Source organism: Ranitomeya imitator, chromosome 8 (assembly GCF_032444005.1).
Source record: "Ranitomeya imitator isolate aRanImi1 chromosome 8, aRanImi1.pri, whole genome shotgun sequence".
NCBI classification, from domain to species: Eukaryota; Metazoa; Chordata; class Amphibia; order Anura; family Dendrobatidae; genus Ranitomeya; species Ranitomeya imitator.
In genome coordinates, this window is record NC_091289.1 from 187,446,840 (window position 1) to 187,469,973 (window position 23,134).

Sequence of the window (23,134 nt, forward strand, 5' to 3'; positions counted from 1 at the left end):
TGAAAAACCCTTTATTTTTTTTTCGTGTTTAAAATAAAGATCCCTGTCCCCTCCCCCCTCCCACCCCCTGTGCGCCCGGCCGCTGTTACTAAAACACTCACCCGGCTCCCTCACAGCGTCCTCTCCTGGCCGCACTTTCTCCAGTATGAGCGGTCACGTGAGGCCGCTCATTTACAGTGATGAATATGCGGCTCCACCCCTATGGGAGGTGGAGCCGCATATTCATGACTGTAATCGGCGGCACCACGTGACCGCTCATACTGGAGAAGGTGCGGCCAGGAGAGGACGCTGCGAGGGAGCCGGGTATTTTATTAACAGCGGGCAGGTGCACAGAGGGTGGGAGGGGGGAGGGGACAGGGATCTTTAATTTAAACACGAAAAATTAAAAAAAAAGCGAACACTGCTGGAAAGAAGATATGAATGGCGGCTTCAGCACCACGTGGGGGGGACAGGGCTTACAGTAGCGCTGTCTCCTGCACGGCACACGGATTGCACACGGACAACGTCCGTGTGCGGTACGTGTTTTACATGAACCCATTGACTTTAATGGGTCCGTGTAATCCGTGCGCTCCCACGAACACTGACATGTCTCCGTGTTTTGCACACGGACACACGGTCTGTGAAAACACGCTGACATGTGCAGAGACACATTGATTTCAATGTGTCTACGTGAGTTAGTGTCTCCGGTGCGTGAGGAAACTGTCACCACACGTACCGGAGCCACTGACGTGTGAAACCGGCCTTATTGAGGTTCAGACTGTTCAAACTCATCTTTGATGCGTTTCCAGAGCAAATACTGCCCTTCACCATAGAGATCCCATGGGTGTACAGAACAGACTAATTACCGGGAACCTGTCAGCCGACCCTGCATGTAATTAGTATTTAACCTTCGTCCGGCAGAGTAGGTACAATTGTAACTATTCCATTTTAAAATTGCAATAACTTTTTTTTTTCGAAAAGCCGTAGAGGGCTGAAATTTCGTGACATCTCTGCAGTTTTGGTCCAGAATATATTGGCCAAGTTTCAATAAACTATCTCCACCCCCTTCCGAGATAAGGGGGGTTGAGATATTTTTGCATCCATAACAAGCTCCATAGGTACAAATGTACCCTCGTATATTTTGAATGAAGATAATGCAAGGAAAAAAAGAATAATATTTTTTTTAATGATAATGCTATTTTATTATTATAAACAAGTAAAAAAAAATCTGTTCATTGACATTCTAAAAGAAAATGTAAGAAACTTATTTTTTATTGATTTTCTTCGCAAGTGATGCACGTTGTCTTTGCTACCGAGTGTTCATCGCAAATGGGTTTGACACAGACCACACAGGACTTTCTGGTCTTACGTTGTTTTCGCCTCAGGTCTCGGCAGACATAGCAGCTGCCAACCACAGGGGAGGGTCCGCGACTACCATGAGGTGTTTGAGGGCCGCCCGCTGCTTGCGATGCTACCAGAATGCATCGTCCGAGCGCCATTTCTACTGCCCCTCGAAGAAAATGGTTTCTTATCATCATCATTCGGTTTGTACTACGATCTTCGATTGCAGGCATGCACAGCTGATTTGCCAGATCTTTCAGGAACTTTCTTCGTCGATCCTTTGTCCTGAAGCTTGGGTTGTGTTCTCTGTAGATGATGTAGGATGCCAACCCGGTGACGTCAATCATATTGTAGAAAAATGCCAGAGGCCAACGTAACGTTCGCCGTCTCACAGTGTACTCTCCCAACATTTTATCCATAACATCATCTCCGCCTTTTGTTTTTTTGTAGTATTTTATTATCTCTGGCTCGGCTGCTATTGTCTCTTCAACTTCTCCCGTCATGTGCATAGATGATAGAAGCACGACTGACTTGTTCTTCTTTGGAGCGTATGAACAGACTGTTGCTTCATGATTGTAGGCAAAATTTGTGGAGTTTACGGGCCTTTCTTTGGCAGGCTGCATGTTGCTAGGTAGGAACCTTTTGTTTTTTCTCACTCTACCAACCAGCGTCATGTTCCAGGAGTTCAATACCTTAGCTAGTTCCATGGTTGTAAAGAAGTCATTGGTGGTGACATTTCTTCCGGAGCCTTTATACGAGCTCACTAGGTCCAATACTGTTCGTTCGCCGATGTTTACTTGTCGAGGACCATCGCTTGGTTTCCCGGTGTAGAGCTGACCTTGTAACGGGTAGGCGTTTGACGAATCACAAGCCCAGAAAATCTTTATGCCGTATTTAGCTGGTTTTGAAGGTATATACTGGGTAAATTTAGTGTGGCCTCTAAATGGAATTAATTGCTCGTCGACGGTGATACAATTATACGGCTTGTAGGCCCTCTCGAGATTTCTGTTCAGCATTGTCCAGATGTCCCGTATTGGTGCAGCTTTATCTGTTTGCGCGCGTTCCGCGCGTGTATTTTCGTTGTCAAATCTGATAAATCTGAGTATCATCTTGAAGCGGTCACGAGACATGGCTGCACGTATAAGAGGCAGAGCAGCAACGTTCCACATTTCCTCCAGATTGTCCTCGTTGTCTCTGTGCACACCGGCGGCAATCAGTATGCCCAAAAACGCATGGAGTTCAGTTTCAGTAAATTGCTTGAATGTTTTTTGCGGTGGCCGTTCAGAAGAATCGGGAAAACGTTGTACCAGTTCGTTGTTGTAAGCGTCACAAACTCTCTCGGCCTTTCGATTAGTTTCTCGTAATATGATGTCGCACATCTCGGGGGTCATGATTGACGTGAATAGCTCTTTTGCCGTATACAGGCTGCTGATTGCTGCAGGGCCACCTCTTTGCCGTAGGACATTACGAGATTTCGTTTGTGCATTTGGCAGTGGATCGCTACACCATTGAGTTTTATCCTTAGCAGTCCAAATGTCGCCTGCACTTTGAGGCGCAGACTCATCCTCAACGCTTTCGTCTGAGTCGTATTCTTTTTCCTGCTCTATGACCATTTCTTGTTCAATGTCTGAACCTTCTTCAGTAACATCCACTTGTGTTACATAGTTTTCATCATCAGATGCAACATATGGTTCTTCCTCGTGCTCAGAATCAGATTCTTCTCGCATTTGCGTTATTTCGTCAGACATCGTAAGTCTGTAAATATGAAAAAAATTAAAAATAAATAATTTTCCGAAATACTACACAATACTGCGTTATTGGCTTTTCACAAAATGATACTAACCTGCGAACACGTTTTGTTGGATTATGGCGGAAACTAGATCCAGCGTCACGATCGCTCATGATGACTTGGTAGATGAATTTTGGCTTCGTAATTTAGTTCAGTAACACGTAGGCAAGTAGAATGAAACTCGATTCTAAAGTGCAGATAAAAAAAAGTAAATTATTTCTAGTGATAATTATTTATAAATGTCATTTATATATTATGTAAACCGTAGACGGTTTCAGAATTTTCATTCCATCTTCGACTGTTTTTTTCGACCAATAGGAAAATTGTAACAGAGCCACCATCTTTATTTTGTGCTGAATATAAGTAAAACATCGTAAAACAATATGTAGATACTAATTATTATCCATTTTTCCTATAAAAATCATACCTATAGTGAGAAGTTTCATACAAAATATATGTAAGCCAAGTCCAGGCTCAAAGCCAATTTCTGACTGTTCTGTCCCCACATAAGGCGAATGAAGGTAGAACTGGCTGTTCGATGCTGTGAGACTTTCATACCTTCGTATCCAAGAAATTGAAGACTTCACAAGCCTAGAAATGTGTGCGCTCACAGCAATGAGATGAGCAGCAAAATGGCTACTGTACTGAGAGGAGGGAGGCAGGAAGAGAAGTACAAGCCACTCCCAGTTTGAATCAACTTAATTGACAGCAACATAAGTGAGCAGTAACAACACTGGCCAACAGATATCAACGTAACATTTGTAGCTGAATGAACTTTAGGTTCTGAAACCAAGTAAAGGAGAAAGTCTTCCCACAGTGGAGGGATATATGAAGGTACGATTGTACCTCTGCAGCCTGTTAATGTTGTAAAATTATGCAGCCTGACGAAGGTTAAGTGTCATCTAGGACTTTGCCGTATCCTGAGTTGACTTTCCTAACATCTTTATAGAACCTTTGCTGCCACCACCAGGGGGCGCTGTCAGACAGAGCTGCTATTGCCTTCAGTGGGAGCCGTATAAATATGGAGGTGAAGAGCGCCCCCTGGTGCTGAGGATAAGGAAGTCAGAATTCCATCACTGGCTATAGCAGCGCTGCTCTGCCTGTCCTGACACTTATCCTTTTCCGTTGCTGATGTTTCCCTGCAGATTCCAAGCGTAAATGGTAATATTAAAGGTAAATAAAGATATAAGGAGTAAATATTTGTAATTTTTAATTGGGATAAATTATAAGTGAAAAAGATTCAATGATACAATTTTTGAACAAAAATATAAAATTCAGAATCAACATTATAATATAAAACTATTTATAACAGATTTTGTGATTATTATATTACCATTTCATTGTAAGCTCTAGAGCGCCCTCTCCTGGGGTATAAATACACCACAGTGCCCCCTCCCGGAGTATAAATACACCACAGCGCCCCCTCCCGGAGTATAAATACACCACAGCGCCCCCTCCTGGGGTATAAATACTCCGCAGCGCCCCCTCCTGGAGTATAAGTACACCACAGCGCCCCCTCCTGGGGTATAAATGCTCCGCAGCGCCCCCTCCTGGGGTATAAATGCTCCGCAGCGCCCCCTCCTGGGGTATAACTACACCGCAGCGCCCCCTCCTGGGGTATAAGAACACCACAGCGCCCCCTCCTGGAGTATAAATGCGCCGCAGCGCCCCCTCCTGGGGTATAAATACACCACAGCGCCCCCTCCTGGAGTATAAATACACCACAGCGCCCCCTCCCGGAGTATAAATACACCACAGCGCCCCCTCCTGGAGTATAAATACACCACAGCGCCCCCTTCCGGAGTATAAGTACACCGCAGCGCCCCCTCCTGGGGTATAAATACACCACAGCGCCCCCTCATAAATACACCGCAGCGCCCCCTCCTGGAGTATAAATACACCGCAGCGCCCCCTCCTGGAGTATAAATACACCACAGCGCCCCCTTCCGGAGTATAAGTACACCGCAGCGCCCCCTCCTGGGGTATAAATACACCGCAGCGCCCCCTCCTGGGGTATAAATACACCGCAGCGCCCCCTCCTGGGGTATAAATACACCGCAGCGCCCCCTCCTGGAGTATAAATACACCGCAGCGCCCCCTCCTGGAGTATAAATGCGCCGCAGCGCCCCCTCCTGGGGTATAAATACACCACAGCGCCCCCTCCTGGAGTATAAATACACCACAGCGCCCCCTCCTGGGGTATAAATACACCACAGCGCCCCCTCCTGGGGTATAAATACACCGCAGCGCCCCCTCCTGGAGTATAAATACACCGCAGCGCCCCCTCCCGGAGTATAAATACACCACAGCGCCCCCTCCCGGAGTATAAATACACCGCAGCGCCCCCTCCCGGAGTATAAATACACCGCAGCGCCCCCTCCCGAAGTATAAATACACCGCAGCGCCCCCTCCTGGAGTATAAATACACCACAGCGCCCCCTCCTGGAGTATAAATGCGCCGCAGCGCCCCCTCCTGGAGTATAAATACACCGCAGCGCCCCCTCCCGGAGTATAAATACACCACAGCGCCCCCTCCTGGGGTATAAATACACCACAGCGCCCCCTCCTGGGGTATAAATACACCACAGCGCCCCCTCCTGGAGTATAAATGCGCCGCAGCGCCCCCTCCTGGAGTATAAATACACCGCAGCGCCCCCTCCCGGAGTATAAATACACCACAGCGCCCCCTCCTGGGGTATAAATACACCACAGCGCCCCCTCCTGGAGTATAAATACACCACAGCGCCCCCTCCTGGAGTATAAATGCGCCGCAGCGCCCCCTCCTGGAGTATAAATACACCGCAGCGCCCCCTCCCGGAGTATAAATACACCACAGCGCCCCCTCCTGGAGTATAAATACACCACAGCGCCCCCTCCTGGGGTATAAATACACCACAGCGCCCCCTCCTGGGGTATAAATACACCACAGCGCCCCCTCCTGGGGTATAAATACACCACAGCGCCCCCTCCTGGGGTATAAATACACCACAGCGCCCCCTCCTGGAGTATAAATGCGCCGCAGCGCCGCTCCCCCCTCCTCTCGGAAGTCTGCGGTGAGTGTGGCCTGACAACATCCGCCCGGTGAGGTGAGAAGCCGCCGTTGTGGCTCACCCCGCCGACCCTGCACGGTAAGCAGACCGGGCGTCGTCTCCCTTGTCCCGGTGTCTCTCGGCCGTTAGTTCCCTGTCACCCGCCGCTCTGTGGACTGTGACTGACCGCCCGTTTGTCAGCTGACTCCCGTCTCTCCCCCCTGGCCCCCCTTACACTACAATTCCCGTCATGCCCTCCCGTAGAGCCGCCTGTGCGAGCATCATGGGAAGTGTAGTTTCTAGGGAACAATCGGTGCAGTCAGCTGCTGGGAGAGGTTGTGATGGTGAGTGCGGCCGGTGCTCGGTGTGTTGTCACCCGGCGGCCGGTTATAGGGCCATGGTGGTGTAGGGGGTGTGCGGTCTGTCTGCCCTGTGCCCCCACAGCTGCTGCTTGGATTTTAACCCAAGTTTTAGAAGTTTTTTATCCAATGTAAAGTGTTATACAGTAATAATAGAATATCGCTGTATCACAGGTACCAGAATACTGCTACATGCTACCATGATAATACCGCCATATCGCAGGTACAATAATACTGCTACATGCTACCATGATAATACCGCCATATCACAGGTACATTATACTGCTACATGCTACCAAGATAATACCGCCATATCACAGGTACCATAGTAACATAGTAACATAGTTAGTAAGGCCGAAAAAAGACATTTGTCCATCCAGTTCAGCCTATATTCCATCATAATAAATCCCCAGATCTACGTCCTTCTACAGAACCTAATAATTGTATGATACAATATTGTTCTGCTCCAGGAAGACATCCAGGCCTCTCTTGAACCCCTCGACTGAGTTCGCCATCACCACCTCCTCAGGCAAGCAATTCCAGATTCTCACTGCCCTAACAGTAAAGAATCCTCTTCTGTGTTGTGGAAAAACCTTCTCTCCTCCAGACGCAAAGAATGCCCCCTTGTGCCCGTCACCTTCCTTGGTATAAACAGATCCTCAGCGAGATATTTGTATTGTCCCCTTATATACTTATACATGGTTATTAGATCGCCCCTCAGTCGTCTTTTTTCTAGACTAAATAATCCTAATTTCGCTAATCTATCTGGGTATTGTAGTTCTCCCATCCCCTTTATTAATTTTGTTGCCCTCCTTTGTACTCTCTCTAGTTCCATTATATCCTTCCTGAGCACCGGTGCCCAAAACTGGACACAGTACTCCATGTGCGGTCTAACTAGGGATTTGTACAGAGGCAGTATAATGCTCTCATCATGTGTATCCAGACCTCTTTTAATGCACCCCATGATCCTGTTTGCCTTGGCAGCTACATGCAGCTAATACTGCTACATGCTACCAAGATAATACCGCCATATCACAAGTACCATAATACTGCTACATGCTACCATGATAATACCGCCATATCACAGGTACATTATACTGCTACATGCTACCAAGATAATACCGCCATATCACAGGTACATTATACTGCTACATGCTACCATGATAATACCGCCATATCACAGGTACCATAATACTGCTACATGCTACCAAGATAATACCGCCATATCACAAGTACCATAATACTGCTACATGCTACCATGATAATACCGCCATATCACAGGTACATTATACTGCTACATGCTACCAAGATAATACCGCCATATCACAGGTACCATAATACTGCTACATGCTACCAAGATAATACCGCCATATCACAAGTACCATAATACTGCTACATGCTACCATGATAATACCGCCATATCACAGGTACATTATACTGCTACATGCTACCAAGATAATACCGCCATATCACAGGTACCATAATACTGCTACATGCTACCATGATAATACCGCCATATCACAGGTACATTATACTGCTACATGCTACCAAGATAATACCGCCATATCACAGGTACCATAATACTGCTACATGCTACCAAGATAATACCGCCATATCACAGGTACCATAATACTGCTACATGCTACCAAGATAATACCACCATATCACAAGTACCATAATACTGCTACATGCTACCATGATAATACCGCCATATCACAGGTACCATAATACTGCTACATGCTACCATGATAATACCGCCATATCACAGGTACCATACTACAGCTACATAGTACAAAGATAATTGTGCTGTATCACAAGTACCATAATACTGCTACATGGTGCTGAGACTACCGCCATATCACCGCCTAAATAAAACTGTCCTCATAATATTGCACGATAGTGCCATGATCATCTCACCATACAACAGCCTAAATTAAACCACCATATAATGCCACGGTAATACTACCATAAAGTACTCTCCGAAATAACACTGCAATATAGTGCAAAGATAATACTTCTATATCGCAGCTTAACTAAAACTGCCATATCGCATTGAGATAATGTTGCCATGGTTCAACCCTCATAATACTGCCATGTAATGCCATAGTACTACAACCGTATCACAGCCCACGTACAATCAGTATATGCTGCTGAGATTAAACCGCCATATCAGAACTCGCATAATGCATATCACAGCCCCCATAATGGCGCCACATAATCCTTGAATGGTCTACGACCTGTAAATGATATGTCCGTAAACTGCTGGAATAACTCCGCCCGGTACAGCTCCTATAACACTGCGGTGGAGTCCTCCTGTAATGCCGCCATACTCTGCAGTGTAATAATGGGCCACTTAGTGCTGTACCTTATGTACTTGGTACAACCCCTTGAGATAGTTTGATACGTTGTAACAAACCTTGAGGAGACTTGTGATGCCACCTGTGCAGCTCAGCGGATTCTCCATCTGATACAATTGTTGCAAACCTTCAGCTGCCAAAAGTCATTGTCTGTGTGTTCAACCTCTGGAGCAGAGATCTTGGTCAGAAGTAACTTTGCAGAACTTTTTCTCATTGCTCCCCTCCCTGCGGCGTCGCCTTTCTGTTCCAGGTCTGTGACTGTCCGGCCTCGGCGCGGTATGGGTTCATTCTCACGGGGTGAATATGGAAGCCAGCGGCACCGATGACAAACTGAAGTCAATGTTTTTATCTGCGTGGCATAATGTAAAATACAGTAAGTGCCTTTTCTAATCCCTCAATAAATAAAAATATATATATTTTTTTTTTTACATTTTCTGTAGCAACTTCTTCACTAATCTGATAGCTGTAAGTCGTTACTATGTATCAGTGTAGCCCTACCTGCTGGGCGCTCAGGACGGGGGAGGTATGGACTTTGCTGTTTGACCAAATTAGGGGGAGGAACTTACTATCTTAAAGTTTCAAATGATAGCGCCCTCCATATTTGGGTAAGGATCTCCCCTGAATCTGCAGCCCTGGCTCCTGCCCCCATCTCTGAGCTTCTAGCTGTGCGTGCGGGGGACCCCCTCCCCCGACCTCTGAGCCTGCAGCTCTTCATAATGGGCTTGTTCCCTTCACTGTATAAATCCTATAGATCAGGATATCATGGCTATGATCCGAGGGGGGGTCATATTTTGGTGATTTGTCCTTAGGGTGATAGAATATGGTATCAGATCAGTGGGTTCCAATACCTGGCACCGTCAGCGATCAGTTGTTGCAACGCCTGCCGTTATGGAGCCTAAATGCCACAGCTTCACACATGGCCATTGTGGGCTCCTGTAGCTCAGCTCCCATTGAATGAATAAGAACTAAAGTGCAGTAGGTAATAACTGCCACTACGTGGATCTGTGGGTTCCTGGGTGTCGGACCCCCTCTGATCTGTTACTGATTACCTAAGTAGTGGACATCCCCTTTAATTCTTCTATTTTTTTTTTTATTATTATTTTAGGCTGGGTACTTAGGACGAGAACCTATTTTAGACGAAACTCCCCTGTCTTTTTGCTTGGCAAATGCTACCATTTTAAATATGAAGGTGAGTTCGTGTAGGGCCGGGCAGGTGGTCCGCCAAGATTGGTTACAGCCAGTGATGCCCAAAATGCCAACCTGGATCCATTACACATGACTTGCTTCTGGTTTGTTCTGATCCAATTTGGCTCCATAAGGGTTAATATACGGACATATTACACGGAGGGGTCAAAGAAACCTCGATCGTCCTTTCTAAACCCCCTCTTATTTTATTTTTTCTGTGTTTTCTATCAGAGTCTGAATCTTCTCCCGACCGCTCCGATTCCGGGTCGCTGACGAATGAAGATGCGTTTGGCAATGTGGAGGATTTCCGGAAGGATTTTATTTCCAGGATATGGCTGACGTACAGGGAAGAGTTCCCCCAGCTGGAGGGGTCGACATGGAGCACAGACTGCGGCTGGGGCTGCACCCTGAGGACTGGGCAGATGTTACTGGCTCAGGGGCTTCTGGTTCACTTCATAGGGCGAGGTTGGTGCTGGTTTTCCAGGTTATGAACAACTTTGCCTCAATTTTTTCTAAAGTTTAAAAAAAAAAAAAATACTTTGCAGAAACGTGGTTAAATCTTTTCCGTTTTTTGTATACAGCTCCCATGCAAACGTGTGTCTCGATACTTTTGCATTCTCTTAGTAACTAATAGTTTATGATCTCTGTATGAACCTGTTTGCATAGGAGCTGCGGAAATTTGGGTAAATCTTTGCAGTTTGGAGAGGACGGATGATCAGTTTGTCTAGATTGCATCCCTAACCCCATCCCTGCTGCAGCCAGTTTTTGTTTTTTTTGTTCCTCACTTTCTTCCAAGAGCCATAACTTTTTTTTTTTTTTTTTCCCATCTCTTTGGCAGTATGAGAGCTTGTTCTATTGTTGGACGAGTTGTAGTTTTTGAATGACGCCGTTCATTTTACTATAAATAAGCAACATTGCAAATGTGGCGATATGGGATAAGTGCAACTTTATAGATAAAACTTTTTTTTTCTTTATTTTTTTTTTTTAATTCGTGCCGTCTCTGTATAATTATTTGGGTTTTCCTTTACAATTTTTTTTTTGGGGTAAACAAATGAAAAAATTGAAATATTTCCAATAAGCTAGCTGACAAGTGCTTTGCCTAGGGCACCAAAAAGGATGCCCCACTGGTGTTGTGCCGCTCAAATACCGCTGCCCTAGAGTGACAAAGGTTTTAAAGTGGCTGCACAGCAGCGATGAGAGCTAGACCTTGGTCGCTGCTGCTAGTGCCAAGTGCTGGCTGTGGCTGCCACTTGCCCCCTATTTAGTGGTCTTCCTACGCCATAACACCCGACACCACATGTACATCCCATTGCCAGGAAGGGGTTAAAGGAAAACGCTAATAAATGATCTTTAAGTTCTATTTGCAGCAGATGCCCTAAGTGTCCAATTGACTGCTCATCCTGTACCTTCTGATGCCTCTTAATGTTTCCCATCTCTTACAGACTGGTTGTGGCCAAACGCATTGGACCTTTACCGGCCGGAGGCAGAGTTCTGGTTACAGAACAGCACCAGAAAGCTCGCCCCCATCGAGGCGTCATACAACACCCCAACCTACGGTACAACGTCCAGCGATCCAGGAGCAACCACAGAAAACGAAGACGAAAATCAAAGTGCGTTTTATCACCGGAAAATCATCTCCTGGTTCTCCGATCACCCCGCGGCCGACTTCGGGATTCATCGGCTGATCAGGATAGGGAGGAAGTCTGGGAAAGTGGCCGGAGACTGGTACGGTCCTGCCATTGTCTCCCACCTGTTGAGGTACGCTCGCGATACGTACAGCCGGCCTTGATTCATAGTGCGGGGGGGCGCCATGTGGCAGATCTATTAGGAGGCACCCATCTTTGCTTGAATTTGCGCCAGAAAATGAATCTACTTCTATTTAAATTCTATTTAAATTTGTGTATAAATGATGGTAGATCAGTTGGTCGGCAGGAGGTCCTGTCCACTGAATGGCGAAAGGTGTGAAAAGATACAATTCCTAACATAAGTGATGAAAAGTTCTACCGAACGAGGTCCTTGTTAACCGCTGACCTCAGACTAAACTGCATTTGTGGCCTGGCGCTACAGCGACGTCATGCGTTATACCACGTACGCGGGGTCCTCATCACCGTGCATCATAGAAACAGAGGATTCGTTATAACTGCTGGAAAACAAATTATGTACAAAGGAACCTGTTTGCAATATTTTCCAGGAAAGCAAAGAAGGAGTCCGCTGACCCCGAGCTGCAGAGCTTCTCCATATACGTTGCTCAGGACTGTACAAGTAAGTTGTTGGGACTTTTTTTTTTTTGGTTAAAATATTTGAAGAAATTGTTAAATTAATGTTAGGTTGTCAAAAGTTCTGAAACTGTTACCACATCTTCCAGATCTGCTTGCTGTCATTCAGTAGGAAGCTTCTATCTAGAATCCTAACGGGATACCAATATCCTTCCTGATCGCCTGTTCCTTCTCCTTTCCGCAGTTTACCGCGACGATGTGTACGACCCGCAGGATAACACCGCCGCTGATAAATCCGTTCTCATTCTGGTTCCTGTCCGACTCGGCGGTGAAAGGACCAATATTGAATATTTTGAATTTGTGAAGGTACGTGCGGAGATTACAAGGGGGTCTGTGAATATCCCTTTTCATGAAAGGAATATCTGTATCTTGCTGGAATGTAACACATTTTGTATTTTGTTTCCTTTTTATGTCTTTAAGTTGCAAAATAAAACCCTGTTGTTCATATAAATGAGGCCTATGTCGCATTCACAATACAACTTTTAAAGGGGTTTGCGTTTACAATGAATATGGTACATAGAGGAGAAAGATGACGAACATATAACGAATGTGGAGTAGAAAGTTCAGATGGCTTATTTGTGAGGACAATTAAAGCTGGAGGTGTAGAAAAAGCTAGGATGGGAGGTGGGGTTGCCATATATTTCTGCAGGAACACACTCTGGCTATTTAAAGTTTAATTAATCTGCTGAGTGTTCATAAAGGGAACCTGTCAGTGTCTGTACATGTGGAGGTAGTGGTATGGCTGTGTAGCCCTTTGTCCCCCGATAAGTATGACATCTTTCTTGTAGAAATCAGATGTGCCAGTCATGAGAAAGTTAGAGTACAAGTTGTATGCAAATCAGGCAGGAAGTGCACTGGGGGTGTGTCGGTGATCTGAGTGCTTCTAACAAGTGCATTAACACATCCCATGTGCACTTCCTGCCTGATACAATTTCTACTATAAATATCTCAGGACTGGCACATTGTATCACTACAAGAAAGGTGTCATTCTTATCGGGAGACAAGCACCTATACAGCCGTACCATTACTGCCATAAGTAAAAACCTCTTCACAATAGGTTTTCTTGGATCTCCAGTCACTGAGAAATGCAGCCTCGGAGGTTTTTCACTCCCTCATAAGAATGAACATGGTCACTTATGGTTGGCAATTAGAACTATCCACCCTAGTAACAACCCATGTGTACGGTGTAATCGGGAGCCTCTTATCTTATCACATCTTATCACTTTATGGTCATACGTAATTTCTGGCGTTCTCGTCCTCAGGGGATGCTTAGCCTGGAATATTGTGTTGGGATCATCGGTGGCAGACCGAAGCAGTCCTATTATTTTGTAGGATTTCAAGGTGGGTACAAGAATAAAAATACTGGAAGAATAGAGGCTGAATGGAGCGGAGGTCAGACATGCACCTCCAATCCACTGCCATCATGGGATTTACCGAATCAGTCACCCATAGACAACATGAAACCGCACCATCTGCAGCTGGTATCGGCGAGCTTTTACAGCTGACACTTAATTGGCCGGAATGAGAGATTTCTATCCAAGGTTTTGCACACCCTTTAGATGCCATGGTCTATGGTTACCATTGTAGCTAAGCGGTTAAGTAGTGGGAGGGGGGTCTCCATCACCCCAGTAAGCCCTTCCATAATGCCATCATAGGATGCAAACGTGATAAAGGTTCCCAGCATCTGCCATCTCCTTTATATATAATGCCCTGAGATACAGGAGTATTGCTGTGTATTAGATGACCAATCAAGTCACCGAGGTAAAGGAAATATAAACTTTATAAAAAACAAATAAAATCCTGATAAAAATTGGTTAATATACAAGAAACGAGTATAAATATTTGATATGGTTTTGTCTAGAGTTGCACAAAAAACAAACCTCAAGACCTTGGAAACTTGGGCTGAAAGGTGGCAGATGAGGTTTAACAATGATAAATGTAAGGTTATACACATGGGAAGAGGGAATCAATATCACCATTACACACTGAACGGGAAACCACTGGGTAAATCTGACAGGGAGAAGGACTTGGGGATCCTAGTTAATGATAAACTTACCTGGAGCAGCCAGTGCCAGGCAGCAGCTGCCAAGGCAAACAGGATCATGGGGTGCATTAAAAGAGGTCTGGATACACATGATGAGAGCATTATACTGCCTCTGTACAAATCCCTAGTTAGACCGCACATGGAGTACTGTGTCCAGTTTTGGGCACCGGTGCTCAGGAAGGATATAATGGAACTAGAGAGAGTACAAAGGAGGGCAACAAAATTAATAAAGGGGATGGGAGAACTACAATACCCAGATAGATTAGCGAAATTAGGATTATTTAGTCTAGAAAAAAGACGACTGAGGGGCGATCTAATAACCATGTATAAGTATATAAGGGGACAATACAAATATCTCGCTGAGGATCTGTTTATACCAAGGAAGGTGACGGGCACAAGGGGGCATTCTTTGCGTCTGGAGGAGAGAAGGTTTTTCCACCAACATAGAAGAGGATTCTTTACTGTTAGGGCAGTGAGAATCTGGAATTGCTTGCCTGAGGAGGTGGTGATGGCGAACTCAGTCGAGGGGTTCAAGAGAGGCCTGGATGTCTTCCTGGAGCAGAACAATATTGTATCATACAATTATTAGGTTCTGTAGAAGGACGTAGATCTGGGTATTTATTATGATGGAATATAGGCTGAACTGGATGGACAAATGTCTTTTTTCGGCCTTACTAACTATGTTACTATGTTACTATGTTACCTGGTCAGGCAGCGACATTGATAGTGCGGGAGTGTTGCACTAGAGTGCTGCAAACTTGCTCCTACTTGCCGTCAGCCTCGGCGCCTCTTCTGGTTACCGGTAGTAGACCCCATGTGTTGTCATGTGTCACACCGTAATGATCTTGCCAGGCTTGATTATCAGAAGAGGCGCCGGGGATGGCGGAAAGTAGGAGCAAGTGTGCAGCGCTCTAGTGTAACACTCCCGCACTATCAATGTCACCACCTGACCAGGTCTTGAGGTTGAAGTGTGCAGGGCTCCGGTGCCATGCTCGCAGACGGCCAACGTCCCTGCTGAATAAGGATCCTATGAATCTTCTTGGTTAACACTTTTGCCATCTGCATGGAAAATGCATCATCTAATGCAGGATACGACAGCGACCTGCTGCAATTTTTGAAGCCCCGGACTTATTTAAAAAAAAAAAAAAAAACTTTTGATTTTTATAAATGACCATTCTCCAACTGAATAATTACGGCAGCACCGAGGCCGCTATTAATTCATCAGATCCCACCAAAGTCCACTCATTTGTCACTTAGCCTCCATTGTAATTGGTTTCTGCAAACTGCATCTTTAATTTCCCGCGCTGCATAAACAAGGCATATTTTACCTTCCGTCTAATGAAAGTTTAAGCGCCTTCTCTCTCCTCATTTGGCAGATTTTATTTACATATTTACATTCGAGCAGTTTAAACGCCGTGAGTTGACGTTAAGATGACAAGTAATACGTCCTGGGTGTCGACCGCGTTCTCCCAGCGCATTTTTCATCGACAAACTCCGGAATATAATTGTGTGTTTGTGAAAGTAATTTCATCACCAAAAATTAAATGACAGACTCATCACTTTTTCTATAAAAAAAAAAAATATTCTGCTTACACAAGCATCTTTGATTCCAGAAGTTAATCTGTCCCGTTAAAGGAGCGCGCATCCGTCAAGAAGCCGCGGCGTGGAAGGGGCCTTTTGTTTGCGATTTTTCTCGGCTGTTCTTCTGCATAGAAATTGGCTTGTAAGCGGCGCGGTAATAAAGTGTTTCTGGAATTACTTATCTTCTGTTTTGTCCTTGCAGATGACAGCTTGATATACATGGATCCTCATTACTGCCAATCTTTTGTAGATGTCAGCACAAAGGATTTCCCTCTCGAGGTAATGTCACCGAGGTTCTGGCACCATTATCGCCCTCTAATTTATGCACTAATTATGAAACGAGATTATACAGTGATCCGCCTCATCTAGCGCATTTAAAGGGGTTGTTCCAAAAGATGCGTGAAAAGCGTCTGGTCGGTGATCATGAGATCGGGCTCTCGAGTCCACTATTTGTAGGGCCATCGTGTGCACTCCTGCTACAGATGGCTTGGTACGGCGCTCGGGTATGTCAGTCACATGGAGTGGCACTGAGCATGCTCAGCAGATGCTCTACTCAAGCGGGTGACTCTGACCCCATCCTCTTGATTGACAGGGTGCCATTAATTAAAGTCTTTATCCCCTCTATAAAGTTATTACCTAAAAAAAAAAAAAATAAATAAATCTCTGGATGCATCATAGGGCATTTATACTGGTACATTGGCACGACACTACAGCCATAATAAAAGCACTGCAGGTGAGGGTTTACAGCAGGTGTTATGGGGTGTTAAAGTGTCAGAGCTAGCGCCTCACTGTGCTTTAGGTACAGGGGTGCAGAGGCATTTGGTAGGTGCATATAGTGGTCCGCATCTCGCAGCTAACTAAAATTACTTAATTCTCAACAAAAAAAAAAACACTTTAAAAAATGTGGCCGCTGATTCTGAGCTGAACACTGATACATGTTACCTGCGCAGATACATTGTAACAAACAGAAGTGTCTAAACCTGAAGACTGTAACATGTCACAGCTGATGGTTTGTCACCGCCCTGTGGATTTCAGTCTGAGTTTATCTTCCTATTTGAGACCACTGCTTGCTGTCGGGGAATGGAAGTTTTATTACTTGTGTTCGGTGTCAAAGTTGCAAGTTTTTCTAATTTTAAATAAAAATTTGCATTAAGGAAAAAAAAAAATGCAATCCTGGAAAGGGCGAGGAAAGTTGTGCCACTGCACATATTGTGATCATCTGACAAACTTCACTGAATGTGGGGTTATCTACAAAAAGACCCCATTATATCGCCCCCCCCCCCCCCAACCCCATCAAAAATCCTTTATCCCGCCACCCTGCAGTCCCGTTGATGCCGCCTGCATTTGAGCGGAGCCACAGGGAAGAAGTTTATTCTTTTTTTTTTTTTTTTTCCCCTTTATTTCTTCCAAAATCTTGGCACGCTGACTGTACGAGCCCGGCGTCCGGATATCCTGACAATGACAGATAGACCCCAGTGGAGTAATGTACATTTCACTGCAGCTCAGACTCCGCACAGAAAGATTTGCAAATCTAATTAGGTAGAATCACATGCACATTACCGCGTTCAAACATTGCTTCCCGTCAATGTGGAGGGAGAGGAAATCCTAGTCAAGGTAAAAGAAAAATGGGACGCACCGAGCAGAGACTGCCGCTACGATGGACTCCTCCTAGACGCTATTTCTTGGCCACTAGCATACATCCAGTAAACCTAATACTTAATAATTGGTCTTATTAATTCTTGTACTTCAGCCACTAGATAGATGCTCACCCAAATCTGAAGCTCTGATACAAAGCTCCAAATCTCTGCAGATAGAAACAGACTATAACATTTTGCCTTCCTGCTGCCACCACTAGGGGGAGCTCACTGCACATGGCTTCTCCGCCATTGAACTCTAATAAATCACTTGTACTAAGCGCCCCCTAGTGGCAGCTGAAAGCAGGACATAACTTAATTTGCTGGGGATTTGGATGCTGGAGATTTGGAGCTCTGTATAAGGAAAAAATGTAGCTGAGATCAGAAGGCATTCAAAGAGGACCATCTCCTACTAATAGAGGTCTAGTTACCGGGGACCCATAATGATAGTGATGGGTCCATTCTTTGAGCATGTGCATTAGCCCCATCAATCGCTGTAGCAGGACTGCAAAAGGTAAGGGGGGTCTCCTCTCATATTTGGGAAGTTGTTTTGTTGGGACCCCCATTCTCTAAGTTGGCATATTGATGCACCAGCTATAAGAAATATATACTCACCGGCTGATCGCCCATCAATCTGGTCTTGTCCTCTTCAGCTCTGATCAGTTTGTGACCACTGCAGCTGATCATTGGCCACAACAATTAAGGCTAACCATGCCAGAAGAGACTGAGATTGGCAGGGGACAAGACCAGGTTGACAGAGGAATGACTGGAGATCATAGGGGGAGAGTTATGCTATTTCTTATTTTGGCACACTGGGTCATATATACCCTTAGAGGAGGAAATCCCGTTAGCACAGTCCACCCCCTGGCTCTAGCGATCACTAAGGATCCCCTCACCATCCCTGTGACCTACGGGTTGTTGATCTGTTACATTACTATACAGCAGATTCTGCCCACTCGAGCTGCCATTTTGTTACAATGTACCAGTGCAGACACGACGCAGTGGGATTTGGCTCAGAGGATTGCCCGGCTGACCCCTCTATATTAGGTTGTGTATTCTTAAGGCTTTTTAAATGGTTCTTCCCCTGCAGTCATTCCACTGTCCTTCACCAAAGAAAATGCCCTTCAAGAAAATGGACCCGAGCTGCGCGCTGGGATTTTACTGCAGAAACTCCCGGGACTTTGAGAAGGTGATAGAAGAACTCACAAAGGTGCGTATACGGTGTGATGGATCCCAGTGATCACCAGTGTGCGCCCCCATCATGCATGTACACAGGGGGGCACCTGGACGAACTCTACTAATACTCACGGAATGCAGAGTCGTCGCTCACCTGCTCCGCGGTTCAGACGAACAGTGTCTGATTAACCCTACCACCACCAATTTTTCACTTTTTGTTTTTTTTTCACCACCCACCCTTTCTGAGGCAAATAACAGAACAATAATATTCTCTAGGTCAGTACGATACTGCGATATCAAACTTGTACATATACTTTTAGTGGATTCAAAAAAATTGCCTCCCTCATCCCCACTATTTTTTATTTATTTTTTTTCATAATTGGAGTTGCAATTTCTATGGACATAGCGATATCAAATATTTTTTTATGTCCTTTTTCTAAAGAGGGGAGGATTTTTTGTTTATTATATTAATTTAATGCCCTGCTTTATTTATTAAGCACCCCATAAACCATGTATACTCTCCTTACATAGTGGCCCTGATTCAACGTGGTGACCGGTGGCAGCTTTCACTGTTTTGTCTGATCAGATTTGCGCACTGACAGAATATTGATGAGCTGCAGCCAATCGGTGACTGCACTTCATACAATGTCGCACCACCCGCCAGGAACAGAAGCGCAGTCACGGCTGTAACACTGGCGGAGGGAGGCGAGTGTAGAGTGTATATATTTTATGTTTTTTAGGCGGCCTAGACAACCCCTTAAGGTCTCTTGAGTTACTTGAAGCTACGATCACTTGTTCTGTATACCATGGTGTCGCAGTGTATAGCTAAAATCTGTGATCGCTTCACCGAAGGCGGGGGGGTGATATAAGTGCTAGAAATGGTGCAAATACTGTAAATTCTTAACATGGACAAAACAGAATTCATCATCTTTCCCCCATCTCACGCGACCCCCCCAACGAACCCATCCATTACAGTAAATGGCTGCCCACTCCCCAGTCCCACAAGCTCGCTGCCTCGGGGTAATCCTTGACGCTGATCTCTCCTTCAAACCACATATCCAAGCCCTTTCCACTTCCTGCCGATTTCAACTCAAAAATATTTCATGAATCCGTTCATTCCTCAACCAAGAATCTGCAAAAACCCTAGTCCATGCCCTCATCTCTCGCCTCGACTACTGCAACCTCCTGCTCTGTGGCCTCCCCTCTAACACTATCGCACCCCTCCAATCTATTCTAAACTCTGCTGCCCGACTAATCCACCTGTCCCCCCCCGCTATTCCCCGGCCTCTCCCCTCTGTCAATCCCTTCACTGGCTCCCCATTGCCCAGAGACTCCACTACAAAACCCTAACCATGACGTACAATGCCATCCACAACCTGTCCCCTCCATACATCTGTGACCTCGTCTCCCGGTACTTACCTACACGTAACCTCCGATCCTCACAAGATCTCCTTCTCTACTCCCCTCTTATCTCCTCTTCCCACAATCGCATACAAGATTTCTCTCGCGTATCACCCCTACTCTGGAACCCTCTACCCCAACACATCAGACTCTCGCCTACCATCGAAACCTTCAAAAAGAACCTGAAGAACCCACCTCTTCAGACAAGCCTACAACCTGCAGTAACCACCGATCGACCAAACCGCTGCATGACCATCTCTACCCTCACCTACTGTATCCTCACCCATCCCTTGTAGATTGTGAGCCCTCGCCGGCAGGGTCCTCATTCCTCCTGTACCAGTTGTGACTTGTATTGTTTAAGATTATTGTACTTGTTTTCATTATGTATACCCCTCCTCACATGTAAAGCGCCATGGAATAAATGGCGCTATAACAATAAATAATAATAATAAATTCTGCTGCCAAGAGTAACAGTGGCCTTAAAGTGGTTAAAAAGACTCAGCACAGAATGAGGCTATGTTCACACTTTGCAGATTCCACTGCGGATTTTTCCGCAGCAGAATTACAAAATCCGCAGTGAAAACCCGTCGCGGTTTTAACTGCGGTTTCTTCCGCGGATTTTCATCTGCAGTTTTCTATTGGAGCAGGTGAAAATCCGCAGAAAAGAAGTGACATGCTGCGGAATGTAATCCGCAGCGTTTCCGCGTGGTTTTTTCCGCAGCATGTGCACTGCTTTTTTTGTTTCCCATAGGTTTACATTGTTCTGTAAACTCATGGGAAACTGCTGCGGATCCGCGGCAAAATCCGCAAAGTGTGAATATAGCCTGACTGTTCAATCGAAGTCCTGTCACTCAGTGCGTCACAGCAGGCCAAACATTTATATACACCTTCCCACCTGCTTGTGTTCCCTAAATCTCCACCCCTCTGCTCTGACAACATAGAGCCAAAGAGGGGTGGAGATGGATGATGCTGGGAGAACATACTACTAGTTCCAGATGTTATCGTTGGTGGAATATGACTCCATGGCCGCAAAACAGTGCTAATTACTGAGCCACCGTGCTGCCCATTATACTCCAGAGCTGCACTCCCTATTCTGCTGGTGCAGTCAGTGTACATACATTACATTACTGATCCTGAGTTACATCCTGTATTATACCCCAGAGCTGCACTCACTATTCTGCTGGTGCAGTCACTGTGTACATACATTACATTACTGATCCTGAGTTACATCCTGTATTATACCCCAGAGCTGCACTCACTATTCTACTGGTGCAGTCACTGTGTACATACTGTACATACATTACTGATCCTGAGTTATCTCCTGTATTATACTCCAGAGCTGCACTCACTATTCTGCTGGTGCAGTCACTGTATACATTCATTACATTACTGATCCTGAGTTACATCCTGTATTATACTCCAGAGCTGCACTCACTATTCTGCTGGTGCAGTCGCTGTGTACATACATTACATTACTGATCCTGAGTTACACCCTGTATTATACTCCAGAGCTGCACTCACTATTCTGCTGGTGCAGTCGCTGTGTACATACATTATTGTGGAGTGATGACACCTGTGAAAGCTTGTTTGTTACCCATCTTTTTCACACCTCCTGTAGATGTGATGTATTGCAATGTAACCTGTGTGTAAGTGATTTTTGTATTTTGGGGACAGACCTGTCTATCACCAGTAAACACTCTCTGACTTTTCTATTCATGTTGCCGAAAACATAGTTTTTATCAACATTAATTTCCTTTTTAAAAGCCAAATCTTTTGCTTGCCAGATGGTGGCGCTATTAAGACATCAGTTCCCTGATTCCATTCTGTGAATCCTTACCTGCCAGGACTTCAGCTTAAAAAAAAAACCCAGAAAACTCCCAATCGGGACTTCTTCAGCAGTTGCTCTGGCATATATCCGTATACCTCACTTTTTCACACTTCGCTATATGTATTCTGTATTTGCTCTATTTCTCAGGATTCCTCTGACATGAGCCGTTATTCTGTATTCCAGGTACTGAAATCTTCCAGCCGGCAGAATTATCCTTTATTTACCTTTGTGAACGGACATGCTCAGGACTTTGATTTTGGCTCTGCTCCGGTCTACGAGCAAAATGACCTTTTCACGAAGGAGGAAAAGAACAAATTAAAAAGCTTTAACGCCGAGGAGTTTGTCTTACTGTGACTTTTTTATATATTATTTTTTTTTCTTTTCTTCGTGTCCTCTATTAGGAAATTGTCCACTTTGGGTCCATCCTACGGAAACACTAGAACTTAGTGATGTTTTTAAAAAAAAAAAAATTTAATGACCTTTTTAATTTTTTGAAAGCCTTTTTTTTTTTTTTTTTTTTTTTTTTTTTTTATATATATAAACTAAAAAAACTTTGAGGCACAATTTACCAGGTTTACATTGTCACTGTGATTTATAAGATATTGTACAAAAATGGCCTCTACAAATAAAACTGATCTGGTATAAATGTGAATGTGTCATTGGTCTTTGGATGTCAGAATAAAACTACAACAGGCGCAAACTATGGACAGGAGCACGCACTGTGGCGTCGCCTCCGCTTAGGGCTCATTCACACAAGGCTCTTTTGATGTAGTTTTTGAAAGCATTTGGCACAAACTTTTTCTTGTGTAAATTTTCTCTGAAGACTGCTGCAAATCTAGGATTTCTGCTGAATATCAAAATTGTGGTTTTGCCATAAGTTATTACTGGAACTTGGGTCCTATGCTAAGTCATCTCAAAGTGTGTAAGAAAAATAAAACTTAAAAACTTCATGTCTAAAAGTGCTGCTTCATCCTTGTACATAAAGGCAGTATTAGGCTGCCGTCACACTATCAGTATTTGGTCAGTATTTTACATCAGTATTTGTAGCCAAAACCAGGAGTGGGTGATAAATGCAGAAGTGGTGCATATGTTTCTATTATACTTTTCCTCTATTTGTTCCACTCCTGGTTTTGGCTACAAATACTGATGTAAAAT

General features: G+C 44.9%; 2 protein-coding genes across 3 annotated transcripts; one reads left to right on the forward strand and one right to left on the reverse strand.

The window, feature by feature from the left end:
- Window positions 1–1,164: 1,164 nt before the first annotated feature.
- LOC138648420 (piggyBac transposable element-derived protein 4-like) lies at window positions 1,165–6,366 on the reverse strand. The gene is made up of 3 exons (XM_069738181.1): window positions 6,221–6,366; window positions 3,164–3,296; window positions 1,165–3,075 (listed from the first exon to the last, which is right to left on the reverse strand). The coding sequence occupies exons 2-3, from the start codon at window positions 3,220–3,222 to the stop codon at window positions 1,251–1,253; spliced, it is 1,884 nt and encodes a 627-aa protein (XP_069594282.1). The 5' UTR covers window positions 3,223–3,296; window positions 6,221–6,366; the 3' UTR covers window positions 1,165–1,250.
- ATG4C (autophagy related 4C cysteine peptidase) lies at window positions 6,058–22,631 on the forward strand. Of its 2 annotated transcripts, none has more exons than XM_069738182.1 (11): window positions 6,058–6,237; window positions 9,105–9,227; window positions 9,960–10,043; window positions 10,271–10,504; window positions 11,482–11,797; window positions 12,231–12,301; window positions 12,500–12,621; window positions 13,578–13,656; window positions 16,143–16,219; window positions 18,665–18,784; window positions 22,163–22,631. In XM_069738182.1, exons 2-11 carry the CDS (start codon window positions 9,158–9,160, stop codon window positions 22,331–22,333), a joined length of 1,344 nt encoding a protein of 447 aa, XP_069594283.1. In that variant the 5' UTR covers window positions 6,058–6,237; window positions 9,105–9,157; the 3' UTR covers window positions 22,334–22,631. The 2 variants fall into 2 exon arrangements, with proteins under 2 accessions (XP_069594283.1, XP_069594284.1); XM_069738183.1 differs by lacking the exon at window positions 6,058–6,237 and adding an exon at window positions 6,417–6,482.
- Window positions 22,632–23,134: the final 503 nt, after the last annotated feature.

Bases quoted from the DNA above. Each gene is read 5' to 3' on its own strand.
- ATG4C (XM_069738182.1), top strand. From the start codon at position 9,158: ATGGAAGCCAGCGGCACCGATGACAAACTGAAGTCAATGTTTTTATCT. The intron at 11,798-12,230 runs GTACGCTCGCGA...AATATTTTCCAG, and splicing joins ATTGTCTCCCACCTGTTGAG to GAAAGCAAAGAAGGAGTCCG. The intron at 12,302-12,499 runs GTAAGTTGTTGG...TCCTTTCCGCAG, and splicing joins CGTTGCTCAGGACTGTACAA to TTTACCGCGACGATGTGTAC.
- LOC138648420 (XM_069738181.1), bottom strand. From the start codon at position 3,222: ATGAGCGATCGTGACGCTGGATCTAGTTTCCGCCATAATCCAACAAAA. The intron at 3,076-3,163 runs GTTAGTATCATT...TCATATTTACAG, and splicing joins CCAACAAAACGTGTTCGCAG to ACTTACGATGTCTGACGAAA.